The sequence below is a fragment of the Zingiber officinale genome, chromosome 6B (genome assembly GCF_018446385.1).
Source record: "Zingiber officinale cultivar Zhangliang chromosome 6B, Zo_v1.1, whole genome shotgun sequence".
Classification (NCBI taxonomy): Eukaryota; Viridiplantae; Streptophyta; class Magnoliopsida; order Zingiberales; family Zingiberaceae; genus Zingiber; species Zingiber officinale.
The window spans coordinates 93,121,214-93,139,374 of NC_055996.1; the positions used below are offsets into that span (position 1 = coordinate 93,121,214).

At 37.8% G+C, this 18,161-nt stretch overlaps 2 protein-coding genes across 7 annotated transcripts in view; both read left to right on the top strand.

The window, feature by feature from the left end:
* The window catches only part of LOC121993207 (chaperone protein dnaJ 16-like), a 29,711-nt gene extending 27,072 nt beyond the window's left edge, over positions 1–2,639 (top strand). For all 6 annotated transcript variants that reach the window (XM_042547900.1, XM_042547903.1, XM_042547899.1 and 3 more), the window contains 6 exons: positions 729–779; positions 1,535–1,621; positions 1,724–1,832; positions 1,928–2,076; positions 2,159–2,212; positions 2,292–2,639. In XM_042547900.1, the coding sequence (XP_042403834.1) occupies positions 729–779; positions 1,535–1,621; positions 1,724–1,832; positions 1,928–2,076; positions 2,159–2,212; positions 2,292–2,522 (681 nt within the window). In that variant the 3' untranslated portion in view covers positions 2,523–2,639. The remainder of the gene's footprint in view (positions 1–728; positions 780–1,534; positions 1,622–1,723; positions 1,833–1,927; positions 2,077–2,158; positions 2,213–2,291) is intronic.
* A 2,267-nt stretch (positions 2,640–4,906) lies between these two features.
* LOC121993206 (IAA-amino acid hydrolase ILR1-like 2) lies at positions 4,907–6,895 on the top strand. The gene is made up of 5 exons (XM_042547897.1): positions 4,907–5,397; positions 5,605–5,730; positions 5,847–5,976; positions 6,057–6,229; positions 6,304–6,895. The coding sequence occupies exons 1-5, from the start codon at positions 4,972–4,974 to the stop codon at positions 6,814–6,816; spliced, it is 1,368 nt and encodes a 455-aa protein (XP_042403831.1). The 5' UTR covers positions 4,907–4,971; the 3' UTR covers positions 6,817–6,895.
* The last annotated feature ends 11,266 nt before the right edge of the window (positions 6,896–18,161 follow it).

Genomic DNA, 18,161 nt, shown 5'->3' on the forward strand with positions numbered 1-18,161 from the left:
TGAATTTAATTGTCATAGTTTTGGGGTACTACATTTCGTAGTCTGTGTATAGTAAAAACAACATTATTGTTTGTTATATAACATTTTTGTCTCCTACTGATTGCTGGTCCAGATGCTTTGAATCTTGATGCATGTTTCCAGAGATGTTTGGAGAGTTGGACAATGAACGCATGAAAACATTTCTATTGTTGCGATGTTATTTGTATATAATCCACAAATTTTAGAAAATACCAAGTATTAATAACATTTTTCATTTAATATCAAATATTTATCTGAGTCGAAGATGTCACAAATTAACATTCTAATTGAGGTACAACTGGTCACTATCAATAATCTAATTCCTTGGAAGACATTGTGAAATTGTTTGTCTAAGATAGGTTCTTGTGTCTTATATTTGCTAATTGAACAACCAGACGCTACAACACAAGCTAATTGGTGCAGCAATTGGCTAGTCATCATCTGAACTAGCTTCCAAGAACCTTGTGTTGATTAATTCTAAGGACTTGAGTGCCTAACAAAGTAATGGTTGGACTTAGAGTGTACAGGTTGCTGCATGGTCGTTGCAGCTCGAGATTCACTGATTTCTAATTACATGAATATATTGATAATCTGTTGTCTCTTTGTTAATTCCTTATTAGCATTATGGATTTCATTTGAACGCTAATTCCTTTTTATTTTGTTTTTTATATCATTATTCATTGTTGATCTTTCTTATTGTTAATGTGCAGTTGTTGTACTTTGAGCAAGAAGAGAATGGTGGTCTAAGTCTTGCATTACAGGTAGGTGTAATATGTTGGCAAATGTAGTGGTAATCATTTAATGCCTTTTCTTCTCTTTGCATCAATTGTTTTGTTAACCCAAGGTATTTTCATGTGGATCCATCTGCTAAGTTCAAGGTGGAATTTAGATGTCACTTTGTTCATGTGTAATGAACTGACATCGTCCAAGATGCTAGTCTGGTTTTAATACTATGTTGGAGTTATACATGAATCATTTTCCACTTATTTACCGAAAACATAGCAATAGCCTGATGTTTGTGATGATTTCGGATGGGATGTCAATTAAATGCTGAATTGGTAAAGTGGGCTTTCCATTGCGCTTTGCTCCTTTGTATGTAAAATAATACCCGTTATCTTGAATATGTTAGTTGTATCTCATCTTAGATTTTCTGTCGGTTTTCATCTATTGACAGTAATATGATCATTTATTTGATTTCCTCTATTAATTTATGAATCCATCTTAATATTTTCATAGGAACCCAATTAATCAATCCACGTTGCTTAATGGTGAAACTGATTCCAACATTGTCATGTTTGAGTGTCAATTCTTGAGTTTCCTTTCAGAGTATTACTCCATTTCCTCTTGCAACTTTTGTGCCCCAGTAGGTAGCCTAAGAATTAGTCAACATAGAAATTGTTTATGTAAGTTACAGATCCCTTGTTCTCATATCATATAGCCTTTGAATGCATGTTTTATAGTCCCGTCCGATCTATATAGCTTGTGATGTATTCATCTGACTTCCAGACTGGTGCAGGAAGATAGCACCAAAACTGGAAAGGTTACTTCTGCTGGAATGTTCTTCCTTAATTTTCCCGTATATCGGTTTGATCTAGTTAATTCGGTAAGAATAAACTATTCTTAGAAGCATTGGAAACATTTCCAAAACCAAGGATAAATTTACTAAATCACACTTTGTTTAGTAACCTACATTTTTCACCTCCAGCTTTCATCTACTAAAGATCCAGATGCTGCATTCTTCAAGAAACTGGATGGGTTTCAAGCTTGTGAAATACATGAACTGAAAACCGGCAACCATGTATTTGCAATCTATGGTAAGTTGCATTGTTGTTCTGTTCTTCGAATGACCTTAGCAAAGAGTTTTTATCAATTTTTTCTGACTTTGTTCCCGTGGAATGGAAATCTGAAGGTGATAATTTCTTCAAAAGTGTAAACTATACACTAGAAGTCATGTGCGCTGAAGAATTTTCAGTGGAAAAGCTAAAACTCCGTGATGTTGAGTCAAGAATATTAGCCAAAAGAGTGGAACTGTCTAAGTTTGAGACAGAATATAGACAGGTTTGTCATGTATCTTTGAATGGTTCTGTTTGCTATCCTTTTTTCTAAATTAAAGAATGCCCCATTACTGTGAGATGAACAGGTTATGGCACGATTCACCGAGATGACAGGCAGATACTCGAAGGAAATGCAAGAAGTAAGTTCTATCATTTGATACCCTCTCCAAGCATTGCAAAGTTCTTCTTTTTTGTTAACCTATTTGATACTTCATCCAGATAGATGAGCTTCTCAAGGAAAGAAACTCTGTCCATGCCTCCTACACCACTGGCTTACGGCCCTCACCTCTAAAGCAACATTCGAGTAACCGCAAAATGAGCAGTTCGTTCAAGCTGTCTGTAAGTGACGACGAGTCCCAAGTCAAAGAAGAAGGCAAGTCAAGGGATCAAACACGAAAGAAAAAATGGTACAAAATTCATTTGAAGATGGACAGAAGTAAGCTATGTTGATTAGATTCGTTGCCCGTGTTATCGTTTCATTTCTCATAGATCATCATCAACTGACTGACAATGTTCTCAAGGGCCCGTTATAATTTTCAAGGAATATTCATCCCTTTTTTTTTCGTTTTCCCTTCTTGTTATTCATTTGACTATGCATGCATTCACTTTGTGTTGCTCTTCCTCCATGGCAATGCTATGTATATATATTAGATGTTATAATGTACCATGAATCAATATTTTTCTCACGAGGAGCTTACCAATTTTCTCTTTATAATTGCCCTCTTAATTAATGGAATAACAATTTGTTGCGTGCATTATGAACCAGACGAATACCGTATTTTTAAAACAAATTTAAATAAAGCTAGCAACTGTGTGTCGGCAAAAAACGACACGTGACTGCTTCATATGCGGCTTCCTGTCTTCCCATCAAGGACTTGAATGAAACACGTGAGATTTCATCCGCACCACAATTATTTATATATATCGATTAATTTCTTTAGGAACTTTTAATAAGGATCAACCATAACATAGGATTCTAATCATATGCCATATCCATCTCTCAATTTATTATTAGGGATAGCAATACATTTTTTCTGATATGCATGACTACCTGTTTATTTAAATAGATTCAGATATATGAGAAAAATTTTATGAATTTGACATATATAGTTTTATTTTTTATATATTTATTAGCATTTCACTTACAAATATAGTTTTATTGTTATTTTTAATATGTATGTTAAAATTGAATAAAATGTATGGGTATGTATTTGAGTAAATCAATTTTTATTTTACTAATAATAATTAATCTTAGCGAAGGAGAGATTGGATTAAGCATCTTTGATGAAGAATTTTGAAGTTAACTTAATAAAAAGATGTTCAGTTTAATTTGTTTGGTGGAAACCCGTTTTAACTTTTCCCATTTGTAGAATGAAATAATAAAAATAATAATAATCATATTGTTAGTGACAATTTTTTTCCTATAAAAAATTCACTCATAATAACTAATTTTAATATAACAAAAGTTGCTTTGAAAGTAGTAAAATATTATTTTTATATAAATAATTACCCATAATATAGTACGTTAATATCACATCCACAATTTGATATGAAATTATTGATATTGTTATTTGTTTTATTTAAATTCAAATTGGAACCGATTAGGAATATTTTTGTTTTCAAAAGACTCTAGAACAACACCATTTTTTTCTTCTCTTTGACAAAAATGATCACACCAATAATTACCTTTCAAAGTATTTCCTAGTTCTTTTAATGAATAAACAAGTGTCTTTTTTTAGATCATCCAAAAGTCGAGTTCCAAGTAAAAAATATTTGAATAAAGATCCACTCGTTAAAATATTTATTTCTTTATTTTTTTAAAAAAAAAATCCACACACACACTAAACTTGATGTCATAAGCCTGACGTCTGCGAGCATCATGAGTTTTATTAAAGAAAAAAAATCACGTGAATAATTGGAAAATTCCAAGTTGTTTTGGCCTTTTTCAAATAGCAAAATTCACCATTTTTCAACACAAGTTGGTCGAAAGTCCAAAGCTATCACATGTGTGTTTCTAGGGAATAGTGGGCTACTTTATTCCTTTTTGTCAAAATTATGCTTCGCTTTGGAATGTTCAAATCTTAAAAACTATGACGATTTTTTTTTCTTTTTTTCTTTTTTTTTCCCCTGAAAAATCGAAGTAATATGTTCAAGTAACCAAATATTAAAAAATAATTTAATTATTATGTAAAATATCTTTGAGAATTTACAAAAGCAAGAGTGGTTCGCTGTCATCTATCCAATCCTTTCCTTTTGAAATTCCCTTTTCGTCCTCCTACGACATCGTGCTTGCCCCTTCCATCACTTTTTGTCTAATTTATTTCCTCACAAATAATTATGAAACCGATCATGTAAAATCGGTGGATGACTATCATTTGTCTGACTTTTGTTTCGCCCCAGATTTAACTGGGTCATCGATTTTTTTTATCTGACTTTCGAGTTTCGTCTTCTCCTGTCTCATTTGTCAAAACACTCTCGATCAATGTTGTTTTTTTCTTTTATTTTCCTTTCAGACTTCACTGTTCAAAACGGAACCTTCTTATTTTAGCATAGACGGTGAATTCATGTATTCCGGACGTAATAATTAAAGGTCGATTCATATGAACTGAGAACTGCCGCTATTAATCCTTATCCTGATCGAATCTTACCATTTATTTTTCCACATTAATCACGTGCAGACGCTGCAATTCCTCACGCCGCTGGGGCGCGTGTCGACGACTCCGTGAAAACAAAATCTGATCTGGCACTCTGGCAGCGAACGACGGCGCTTTCTTTCTCTTCCTCAACTTTCCCACAATTATTTGTATATATATACATAAACACGATCGTGTTCTGATTGATTGGGAATGCGTGCGTTGATTTAATAAATTAAATCATCTAAATTCCGGTCGCCAGCGTTATGGATTCTTCTTCCTTTTTGATCCCTTGTTTAATTCTTTGCTTTTTGGTGGGCCCGCTGGCTGCGAGCTTTCCTCTGTTTTTGGGCGGCCGGAACGAGTGCGCGAGCGTCGTCGAGGGGGCGGCGGTCTGGGAGGCGAAGGCAGCAGGAGCCGTGGGGGAGTACTCGACGACGGAGGAGATAAGGAGGATGGCGCACGCGCCGGAGACGGCCCGGTGGATGCTGCGGCTCCGCAGGGAGCTCCACGAGTTCCCGGAGCTCGCCCACGAGGAGTTCCGCACCAGCGCAGCCATCCGCCGGGAGCTCGACGGGATCGGGGTTAAGTACCGGTGGCCGGTGGCCGGTACCGGCGTCGTCGCCACCGTCGGCACTGGCTTCCCGCCCTTCGTGGCCCTCAGGGCCGACATGGATGCGCTGCCAATCCAGGTGCGCGTATGAATCTGATCAATTGAAAATTTTCGCTCTCCCAAGATTTCATAAGTTTTTCAAAGGAAACGTACTGTCTCTTCTCCTTCTTCTCCTTCTTCTTCTTCTTCTTCTTCTTCTTAGTTTAAATATAATCTCTATTAAAAAGCAAACTTCTGAACAGTAAAATTGTTAATTAACACCGCCTAGCTATATATGATATATCAGGAACTGGTGGACTGGGATCACAAGAGCAAAATCGACGGCAAAATGCATGCTTGCGGCCATGATGCCCACGTCAGCATGCTCCTTGGCGCCGCAAAAATACTGCATCAACTCGAACACACACTCCAAGTAGTCTCTGAATCTATCTCCTTCTTAATTATTGGTCTTAATTATATTCGCGTCATCACATTTTGTTAATTTTTAGTGGTTTTTTTTTAAAAAAATTGAATGGATATAATAATCAGGGAACAGTAGTTCTGATATTTCAGCCGGCGGAGGAGAAGGGAGTCGGGGCCTCAGAGATGATCCGTGGAGATGCCCTCAAGAACGTGGAGGCCATATTTGCCATGCACGTGGCTTACCTCCTTCCCGCAGGTTAACATACATATATATAAAATAATTAATTTATATAAAATCGCGTTTAACATAATTGTTTCAATTGGCTCTGCTTTTAGGGGTGGTGGCCTCCAGAGCAGGGGAGTTTTTGGCTGGTTGTGGGTACTTTAGGGCCACCATCAGCCATGATGGACCTCCACAGGCAGCCATGAACACCATTTTAGCTGCTTCAGCTACCGTGATCAGTCTGCAGAATCTAGTCTCGAGGGAAGCCGATCCCTTGGACGGCCAGGTAGGTATTCATCTTAATTCCTCATCGTAATTGATTCAATCGGAATTGTTGGGAAACGACTTGTCTGATGGCAGGTGGTGGCAGTAACTCGAGTAGACGGAGGCAGTTCTAATTCTTACAGTGACATTCCGAGTTCAGTAACGATATCAGGCACGTTCAGGGCGTTCGGCAGGGCAATCTTCCGAGAGATCAGCAGGAGAATAGAGGAGGTGATCGAGGCGCAGGCGGCGGTGTACCGGTGCGCAGCAGAGACGGAGTTCTCGAACGCGGGGGAGCCGCTGATTCCTCCGACGGTGACTGATGGGAGAGTGGACGAGTACGCGCAGGAGGTAGCCAGGGAGCTTTTGGGGAGCGACAAGGTTGAGATTGCGCCGCGAGTGATGGGGAGTGAGGACTTCGCTTACTATTTGGAGCGAGTGCCGGGGACTTTGCTGTTGCTTGGGACTAAAAATGAAGGGATTGGCTCAGTGCATCCGGCGCATAGTCCTTACTTCACCATTGATGAGGATGTGCTGCCCATTGGAGCTGCAATTCACGCCGCTTTCGCGCACCATTATCTTGTTAAATCTGCAAAACGCGACCTTTAATTAATTATGTCGCTGAGACGAAGAACATCCATCCATCTATACATTCTATCGATCTCAAGGGTCAGGTTACTTGGCGTCATTTATTTCACTAAATTTTTGAGACCGAAGAGAGACATAATCCATTAACCGATAATTTATCAGACGGAAAATAATGGATGGAAAAAAAAAAAATGACACACATATATTTATTTTCATTCATAAAATTATATCATATATCAAAAAAATAATATATGTACCCTTTTTAACTTATAAAATTATATCATGTATCTAAAAAATAACACATGTATCTTTTCTTATTTACAAAATTACATCGCATGTTCCACCTTCCTCTATCAAGATAAATGATCCTGTCCGGAATCTGAGTCAGATGAAGATCGGATGAGGTGTTGCTGGTGTTGACAGAGGAGAGATTATGATGCTGCGTGTTGGTTGCTACTCGGAAAACCTATAGGTTCCACTGTACAAAATTTTTTGTACAAAGGTCTGAACCTTTTCCTAGCTACCATGTGTTCTTTTAAATTAAATTCTGGATCGCCTGCGGAACTTTACACGTTTGATCCAAAACTTAATCTATTTGTTCTTTTAGGTTTTGACTTGGATCTCCTGCGGAACTTAACACGTTTGACCCAAGTCTCCTTAAGTTATTAATTCCATTAAATATTAATTTCCATAAAAGGTTCCCAGTACTGACGTGGCGAGGCACATGGCCTTCTTGGATATGGGAGCAACCACCACCGACTAGACAAAACCTTTAATAGAAAGCTAATATTTAATTTCCTAAAATAACTTTAGGTTAACCAAAGAGAACAATCAAATCACAAGGAAAAGAAAGAAACAAAAGAACACAACTTGAAAACCATATTGAAACACTAGAACGTAAGCCTCTTGTATTTAGTATTATTTCCAAAAATAACTAGTATGATGCGGAAAGAAAATTACTAGTTATACCTTGTAGAAAAAACTCTTGATCTTCTACCGTATTCCTCTTCTTATCCCGGACGTCGTGTGGGCGACGATCTTCCGAGACGAGAACCACCACGCACCTTCTTCTTCTCCAAGCAAGGTTCGGCCACAAGAAGAACCACCTCCAAGGAAGAAGAAATTGATCACCACCAATACTTCAAGGGATCTTCAAGATGAGGCTTCCTCCTCTTCTTCTTCTCCTTCCTAGGTCCGGCCACCAACAAGAGCTCCAAGAGATGTATGGTTCGGCCACCAAAAGAGAAGAAGGGAGAACGGCCACAGAAGGAAGAAAAGAGGGAGAAAAATAGAATAGATTCGTTAGATGAAGCCTCCTCTACCCCTCTTTTATAATCCTCGATCTTGGCAAATAAGGAAATTTTAATAAAACTTCCTTAATTCTTTTGCCATTGAAAAGGAAAATTTATTTAATTAAAATAATTTCCTTTCTCAATTTTATATTGGCACCACAATAAAAAAACTCAAGCAAATAAAATTTTAAACACCAATTAAAACTTCCTTATTTGCTTCGAAATTTTATAAAATTTCTCAATAATTTTATCCCTTCATGATTGGTTTATAAAAGGAAATTTAATAAATTAAAATCTTTCTTTTAAACATGTGGAAAGAAAGTTATCTCTAAAAATTAAAATCTCTTTTAATCTACAAATAAGGAAAGATATCAAATCTTTTCTTAATCTCTTGTAGAAACTTATAAAAGAGAATATTTAATTTTTAAACTTTCTTTTAAATCATGAACATGTTTAAAAAGGAAAGTTTTCTTAAAATTTAAAATCCTCCTTTAATCAACAAATAAGGAAAGATTTCAAATTTTAAACTCTCTTTAAAACATGTAGATGATTTACAAATAAGGAAAGTTTTTACCAAAAATTAAAACCATCCTTTTAAACTACAAATAAGGAAAGAGATTAATCTCTTCTCTTAATCTTTTGTAGAAAGCTATAAAAGGAAATTTTTAATTTTTAAACTCTCTTTTAAAAACATGATATCCACATGAGAAATAATTTTAATAAAAATCCTTTTTAATATTCTAGTGGCCGGCCACCTAAGCTTGGGACCCAAGCTTTGGCCGGCCACCAACTTAACTCATCCACTTGGTCTTGGCCGGCCCTAGCTTGGGTTCCAAGCTAGCTTGGCCGGCCCCATTGGATGGGTAAGAAGGTGGGTATGCGGTGGGTATAAATCTCTATATACTAGAGGCTACGATAGGGACCGAGAGGAGGAATTGGTTTTGGTCTCCCGATAAAATTAAGCATCCCGTGTTCGCCCCGAACACACAACTTAATTTTATCAATAATAATTCATTCCACTAGAGAACTATTATTGAACTACCGCACCAATCCCAAATTACATTTTGGGCTCCTTCTTATTATGAGTGTGTTAGTCTCCCTGTGTTTAAGATAACAAATGTCCACTAATTAAGTAAGTTACTGACAACTCACTTAATTAATATCTAGCTCCAAGAGTAGTACCACTCAACTTCATCGTCATGTCGGACTAAGTCCACCTGCAGGGTTTAACATGACAATCCTTATGAGCTCCTCTTGGGGACATTCTCAACCTAGATTACTAGGACACAGTTTCCTTCTATAATCAACAACACACACTATAAGTAATATCATTTCCCAATTTATCGGGCTTATTGATTCATCGAACTAAATCTCACCCATTGATAAATTAAAGAAATAAATATCAAATATATGTGCTTGTTATTATATTAGGATTAAGAGCACACACTTCCATAATAACTGAGGTCTTTGTTCCTTTATAAAGTCAGTATAAAAAGAACGACCTCAAATGGTCCTACTCAATACACTCTAAGTGTACTAGTGTAATTATATAGTTAAGATATACTAATACCTAATTACACTACGACCTTCCAATGGTTTGTTCCTTTCCATCTTGGTCGTGAGCTACTGTTTATAATTTATAAGGAACCAATAACATGATCTTCTGTGTGTGACACCACACACCATGTTATCTACAATATAAATTAATTGAGTAACTACATTTATCATAAATGTAGACTTTTGACCAATGTGATTCTTATTTCTAGATAAATATTTATACCAAAAGCTAGGCTTTTAGTATACACTCTAACACTGCGGTCATGCGGGTTTTGGCGAATAGACCCTCACATGGCCCTAAAGAACTATCGAGTCTGAGCCGGTGGTACTAGAACTTTGCACACTCTCAGACAAGCACACGAAACTTTAGAGACCAAGAACCAGGGAAAAAGTCCTTTGGAGCAGGCCCTTCGACGCTCAAGTCAGGTACTTTTTCCCCAGAAGAACAGTGTACGAAGGAAGAAGAAAAGTAGACAAGTGGGCGAGTGAGTGTACCTGCGAAGGGAGAGGACGTCCCTTTTTATATGAAGGTGCGTACCTTCTGGAGACTGACCCCTGTCAGAGGGTGTCGGGTGTCAGGACTTGTCAAGTGGTGGAGGACACGTGGCCTTCTCCTATAGACTAGAGGAAGGTTCTATTTGTGGATGACCCCAACCGCTGGAATATTCCCTGACATGCAGCAGATATTCTCTGACAAGAGGTTACGATTCCCTGACCTATTGTCGCGTAGCGCCTTCTATTCCACCCGGGTGCCATCGGAACAACCCAAGTTGGTCTACTAAGTGTTGATGAACATACTAGATGGATGGAAGGGCGTAGCCAGAGTCCCTTTCTGCCGGCCTTTACGATTCAGACCTTGACCGAGAGTGACAAGTCTACTTGCATAGGCTAGTTTGAGAACACCCGATCGGTAAAACCAGGTCGGGCTTGATCCTGATCACGCTTCCTGCCGCAGACCTGGTTTCCCGACCAATAGACTTCGCTCTAGCTTTATACGCCGGATAGCCCCGGGTGGTCCCACTCCGTATATTGACTGTCACATCTCCTTGATTTCTGATTGTCACATCCCCTTGACTTCTGACTGCCACGTCTCCTTGACTTTGGACTGCCACATTTCCTTGACTTCTGACTGCTACGTCCCCTTGACTTTTGATGACCAAACCCTACCATCATGCACCGTATCACAAGCTTCCCCCCAAGTGTAGTCGAAGGAGGCTCAAATTCGACTGACTAGACCAGACTCCAGTCTCACTTGGCCTCGCCACTACGACGTTAACTGCTGCTCCATTTTCCCAGGTCTTTTGGGAATTTACCCTGCTCTTAGATGCTACGTCATTTACCGGATGCAACGTGTCCTTGAATGCGATGCTATTTCCTATAGGTCGTTGTGCGCCTCGAGGATGACTCTTCACATCTCTCTCTTTAAAAAGGGATGCCCCCTCTCACACCCTTAGGCTCGCCTTGTACACCTTCCCACCATGGAATACAGCATGGAGCCTGATGAAGTATCATCTTTGTGTCAACAATTTACTCATCTGACTCAATTACTTGCCCAGAAGGATGAGACCTTATTTGAGATGACACAGAGCAGGGACCTTCAATCGTCCCTTCGTCGAGAAATGGAAGAGCTTTGGCTAGCCGCTAAGTCCTGGACCCAAGCTGAGGCGGCCTTGAAACATAAGGCTCATTCCAATCTGGAGAGTCAGACTCACTTTATTGCCTATTTGAAGCTAAAGCATGATGACTCTCTGACCCTTCTCCAAAAAGAAAACTGGCTGAAAGATGAAACTATTGTCCAGCACCATCGCACCATTCAGTGTATCAAGGCGAAGTTGATCTAGGTACGAGCTTAGTTGGAACGGGCAGGTCATGTAGATCGATCCTGCTCCAAGTGTCGATCTGACCATGCTAATTGAAAAAGAAGTTGGGACTACTCATACTCCAGTGTGATAATACGTATTTTGAGGAATGTCTTTCAAACTTTATCAAATAAACGTCAATTGGGCTGGGTCGTGTGTCTCTCTGTTCATGTCTTTCTCTTGTGTTTCCTTCCTTGTCTTGGTACTTCTCCATTTGTGTAAACCCATGAATTGCTGCATATGAAAACATGCTTACTTGTAGTTTATGTTGAGGCAAGAGTTAGAAAACCCAGTCGAGAGGTCATTGGTCGTGAGTACAAGCGTGAGAGTAAGCTCATTTATAACTCGCACTAGGACGAGAGTCTGGAATCCCGACTGTGAGGTCATTGGTCATGAGAGCATGCTCACTTATAGCTCGCACTGAGGCGAGAGTGGAATCCCGACCGAGAGGTCGTTGGTCGTGAGAGCATGCTCACTTATAACTCACACTAGGGCGAGAGTCTGGAATCCCGACTGAGAGGTCGTTGGTCATGAGAGCATGCTCACTTATAACTCGCACTTGAGCGAGAGTCTGGAGGCGTGAGAGCAAGCTCACTTATAACTCGCATTGGGGTGAGAGTCTAGAATACTGAACGAGAGGTAATCCGACTTCCTTATCGGGAACTTGATCTGAAGACCTACCCAAGAATTTGATCTGGAGATTTACCCAAAAATTTGATCTGGAGATCTACCCAGGAATTCTGATCCGGAGATGTGCCTAGGAATTTCGATCTGGAGATCTGCCCAGGAATTCTGATCTGAAGATCTACCCAAGAACTTGATCTGGAGATCTGCCCAGGAGCTCTGATCTGGAGATCTATCCAGGAATTCTGATCTGGAGATCTGTCCAGAAATTCTGATCCGGAGATTTGCCCAGGAATTCTGATCTGGAAATCTGCCCAGGAATTTCGATATGGAGATCTGCCCAGGAATTCTGATCTAGAGATATGCTCAAGAATTTCGATCTGGATATCTTTCCAGGTATTCTGATATGGAGATATACCCAGGAATTCTGATATGGAAATAACACTTGTGACTCAACAAGAGACAAGCTAGTGGACTTAGCTTAACCCTCCTGTAATCGCAAAATGCATTTCATAAGGTTTTAAATTAAATTTTAACCTTACTCTGATTTCGAGAAAGTGTAAAGGCGTCGAATTCTGCTCGCCTTTCCCGCCGCCATCTTCTTCGTTTCCCGAGGCTCCCGCCTGAATTTTCCAATTCTCGAGGCACGATCTTCACGAAGAAAGGCACACCTCCTCGCATATCCTCCCTCATGATTTTCTTGTCACTTTCATCATAAATATCCTTTCATAGGGAGGTGATGCGTGTCCTGTAACCTTAACTCTTCATAATGTATGACCCATGCTTTTTCCGCATGCTTCCCCAAATCGCATGTGTTCCTTGATATGACGGCTACCGTGCGTTGCACAGTTTTGTTTGTCCAACCCGGTCTTCGATGTTTCCTAAGGATTTTGGTTTATAAACCCTAAAGACAGTCCGCTGTTACCTATTGTCGCTTCTCTTCCTTCAATTCTTCTTCGTTCCTTTGCTTTCGATTGCTCGCCTTCTTCTTCGTGCCTCTTCGCTGTAAGTACCTTTCTTCCCTCGTTTGCCTTCCCCTTCTCCGTCTCTCAAATGGCTAGTGAGAGGGAAATGCCTTGGTACTCGTATTTCCTTTCTGATTTAGATAGGAGCAACCTTGAGTCGATTTGTGTTAGCTTGAAGCTTCCTAACACTTACAAGCTCCTCCCTCCGGGTCCCCATGATCATCCGTCTTCCCCTCCCGCTGGGTTCGTAACCTTCTTTAAGGACCAACTTCTGGGTGGCCTCCGTTTTCCTATTTATCCGTTCTTCTCATATTTGAGTCAATACTTTGGTGTCTCTCTATCTCAATTTGCTCCCAATGTCTTCCGTGCTATGTGCGGAATGATGATCTTATGCCGCCTATATAAAATTCCCCTAACTCCTCAACTCTTCCACCACTTTTATGCCCTTAAGCGCTCTGAGCCAGGCGTTTTTATGGTGCAATCTAGGATGGGCTATAAGTTTTTCGCAGACATGCCCTCTTCCAATAAGGGCTGTAAGTTCCATTTTTCTACATACAACTGTCTGAGTCTGTCTCTTGGCCTGCGCGATGGCGATATAATCTCCCTTCCCCTTCCGAATTGAGGGAGCCCCAGCCTGACTGCCTACCATCCTCAGAGAAGCTAGAAAGAGTTCGACTCCAGCTCTCAGTGATATTGCGAGAGGGCTTACTATATGCCTTCGGGCTTAGCCCTATCCCGACGTCGATAGGCGCTCCTTTCGGTAAGATCTCCTGTCTTCTGTTCCAAATCTTCGTTAACTGAGATATCTCCTTGTTGTTTTGCAGAAGCCGCTATGTTTCGCGCATTCTCTGTTGATTCTTCCAAGTTGCCCAATGCGCCTTTTCTGGGTGCTAATCCGATTTCCTGGAAATCTACTAAATAACGCACGATTGCGCGCTCTTCAACTGAGGCTTAATATCACGCCATTGTCTCTGCGACATCTGGAATCCAATGGATTAAGTCACTTTTGATAGACCTGCTTTTTCCGGTTACTACGCTTGTTGTCACTGATAATTTGGGTATCACCTATCTTTCAGCTAATCTTGTTTTTCACTCTCGGATGAAGCATCTGTTATTGACTATTACTTTATATATTCGTGATCTGGTGTATGCCTCTGAACTATGAGTTACTCATATTCCATGTTGAGGATCAGCTGGTTGATGCACTTACCAAGTCACTTTCTCGACCTCGACTGTTTGCTATTTGCAGCAAGATTAGTGTCATTTATGGGACACCATCTTGAGGGGCGTATTAGAAAATAATTATTATTAGTAAATACTTATTTGTTTTGTAGATATTAGAGAATAATTATTATTAGGAAATATTTATTTGTTTTATAATATTTTATATGTTTTCCCATTTTATGTGTTTTCTTATTTTTCATTTTGTAATGGTATTTATATACCATATATTATCATTAATAAAGTGTATGAATTCTATCGTCAACAGAACTATTATGTGCTCTCATGAATTTGGACCAGTCGACTGGCCTCAGTACCAATCGATTGATCCCTTACATTCACTCATACGCATCCTCTCTGGAGTCTCCCTTGAAGTACTCTTCCTCGACCTTCATCCCTCAGATGTACTTGAGCTCATGGCTCCTCTCCATGACATCCTTCACGTTGCCTTGAAGTTCGCTTCCCTCGGCCCACTCCTCTGCTCCTCGTCCGACGGTCCCTCGAATGTACCATCCTTCACTGATCTCAAGGACCCGAGCCATATGATGCATTTATCAAACTTGACCGCACCAAATTTCTCATGTGTAGTTCATCAAGTACGGTATGAATCAAGTACACATATTAGATCCTAGATTGATTGCACTCACATATTGGACCAAATTTTACTATATTAAAAAATAGTGTTTTTTTTTTTCTGAAATATTGTTCATACTTTGCTTTTAGAAAATATCATTAATAATTTAGTACCAGATTTTGATATATAATCATTTAATATTTTATTTAATTAAAAATGTTAATGAGTTAAAACAATAATTCTGTCACTACTTGTTAACAATATTTTATTAAAAAAATATTGTTGACAAATAGAATTAAATAATTAATAGCTATTAATATTTTCATTCCAATTAATTAATACATTAATGCTTAATGTATTTAAATATGATTACTAATTTCATTTAATTTAATCTTCATTAATTAAAACTACACCCCTCTTAATTAATTTACTCTTGTTTGTTAGTTGGTGTAGAGCTCAAATCAAGCACCAATATAGTTGTGTGTGAATGTTCTAAACTTCAAAGTCAATATATTTCATAAACACACACCGAACTTAAGTACCGCGTTGATTGAGATTTAGACCAGTAACAATATCGCTATGAAGCAGACTCATGAGATGGAAGCTTTTCTAAGTTATTAAATGAAGATTGAATACAACACGGTTAATGGCCCTTTCAAGGTAGATTTTTCATTTTCTTGAATGCAAATTGATCCGTGGGCCTGATAGACCCCCGTGGGCCTTATATGGAATCATATCAAGCACAATGTGGGTCTGATATGGAATGATATCAAGTCCCATTTGACTTAATATGATTTCATATCAGGTCCAACGTGAAGAATTTTGATAATTATTACTTATTACATTTTAACACATCTGAGAAGCTAACATTAACAATGGATATCCACATGAATTGAAATGGATGTAATTTGAGATCTCTAGTCCATTAGTGAATTTTAATCGAAATTCATTGATGAACCTAGAAAACTCTAATTGTACTTATTTTAGTTTATATGGATTTATGAGGTTGCAAAGAGTTCAAATACGCTATATATCCATTATTTATTTTGGCCTTTTGGAGATGTTAAAAATGTATTAAAGAAGAATCATCAAAAATCTCCACGTTGGGCCTGATATGTATGGAGATTTTTGATGATTTTTCTTTATTACATTTTAACACTTTTGAGAAGTTGAAATAAATAATGGATAACAAATTTGAACTTCTTGCAATCTCAGAAATCCACAGGAACTAAAATTGGTACAATCGGAGCTCCCTAGGTCCATCAGCGGGTTTAAATTAAAATTTATTGATGAACCTAGAGATCTCAATTTGCATTTATTTCAGTTTCTGTAGATTTTTGGGGTTGTAAGGAGTTCAAATATAATATCCATTGTTTATTTTAATTTTTCGGAGGTGTTAACATGTAATAAAGAAAAATCATTAAAATTCTCTACATTGGGCCTGATATCGAATCATATCAGGGCCATGTTGGGCCTAATATGATTTCATATCAAGTTAATACTGAGCTTGATATGATACATATCAGGCCCAACGTGGAGATTTTTGACGATTCTTCCTTACTACATTTTAACACATCTGAGAAGCTAAAATAAATAATGAATAATATATTGGAACTCCTTATAACATTAGAAATTCATAGAAATTGAAATACGTTTAATTAGAGCTCTCTAAGTTTATAAGTGGATTTTAATCAAAACTTATTGATGGACATAGAAATCTTAAATTACATCCATTTCAATTTTTATAGATTTCTGATATTACTAAGAGTTCATATATATATATACTATCCATTGTTTATTTCAACTTTTCAAAATATATTAAAATGTTATAAAAAAATTAATTAAATTTTATAAAAATATTATCCATATACATGCATGCAAAAAGGGAAGAACGAGAGAAGAGGAGAGGAAAAATGAGTAGGAAATTGTATGTATATGAGAGAGGAAAAAGAATAGAGAGAAAAATGATAGAAAAAAATTTAAAAAATTACTTTATCAAGAGACTAAAATAGAAAATATACATAGAAAATACACCTTTTAATAAATAATAAAATAGCATATAACATTTAATCAATTCAAAAATTTAAATATGAAAAATAAATTACCGTACATCTTTTTCCCAACCAATTAGGATCATGCTGTCGTGCATTAAATTGCATACAAATCTATTAATGGTATTTCCATGGCGGAATGGGATCCAGCTCAGCTGTAAGGAACCCTTAGCTGGACCAAATGTCTATGTCACTCCACAATTATATATCTGACATACATCTATCGTGTGCCGACACCAGTCGAGGCGTGCATGCATGTATCGCTTGAAGAAGTGAATTCTCCCTCCCAAGATCAAGCCAAAAAAAAATGACAAATTGCCTCGGGGCTGGGTTATAATGTGATGGTTAAAAAAAAGAGTCTCTCGGGTGGTGGTAGATTGGTAAGAATAGGGATTGAATTTTAGAAGACGATCTCTTAGGAATTATTCTTTCCATTTTATTATGGGGCTGGTAAGATGCATTTGCAGTGAATGAATTGTCTTTTAAAAAATTCCCTCTGGATAGTAGATCGTCAGAGTAGGATCTAATCCCCCGTTAAATAATTCACTAGAGATAAAAAATTTTCCATATAGAGAAGTCATTGTCATAGTTTATTTTCTTCATCTCGTTATGAGACCTACAGTAACACACGCTTGAGATGAGTAAATTACTTTTTGCTATATGATGGGTAAAAAATTGACTGACTTCCTAGATAATAAGAATTTAAATCTTATCTAAGGTTAATTTTTTAATATCTCCGACAACATATTATATTTCCCAACATATACAATCTACTCACAAATAAACTTAGTTCAAACTAAAAGTAAATTTTGAGAATTTTATAATTATATTATTTGTTATTATCGGTCGTAAAGATATTATCTCCTAATTTCTTCATCACAAATCAGTTTAAGTAGATCATTTTGTTATTATCTTCAATTTAGATTTATAAACATGTAGTAGAAATAAGATGAAATATATTAAATTACCTAGTTGGGACATGAGAGAGCTTTGTTGGCCACATGGAGATGACACTCCTCCAATGATAGCACCTAAATAATATCAGTTGTATAAATCAAAGAAAACCAAAGATCAAAATATAAAACCTTCAATTACTAACACAATAACTAAAAGTAAATTAGCTAGTTTTTTTAATGTCGAAAAATCTTGTTTATCCTGTAACAAAGAGGTTCAAAGTCAGTTTACAAAAAGGAATCCTAGCTCGTTCTAGTGCTGTTCTATAT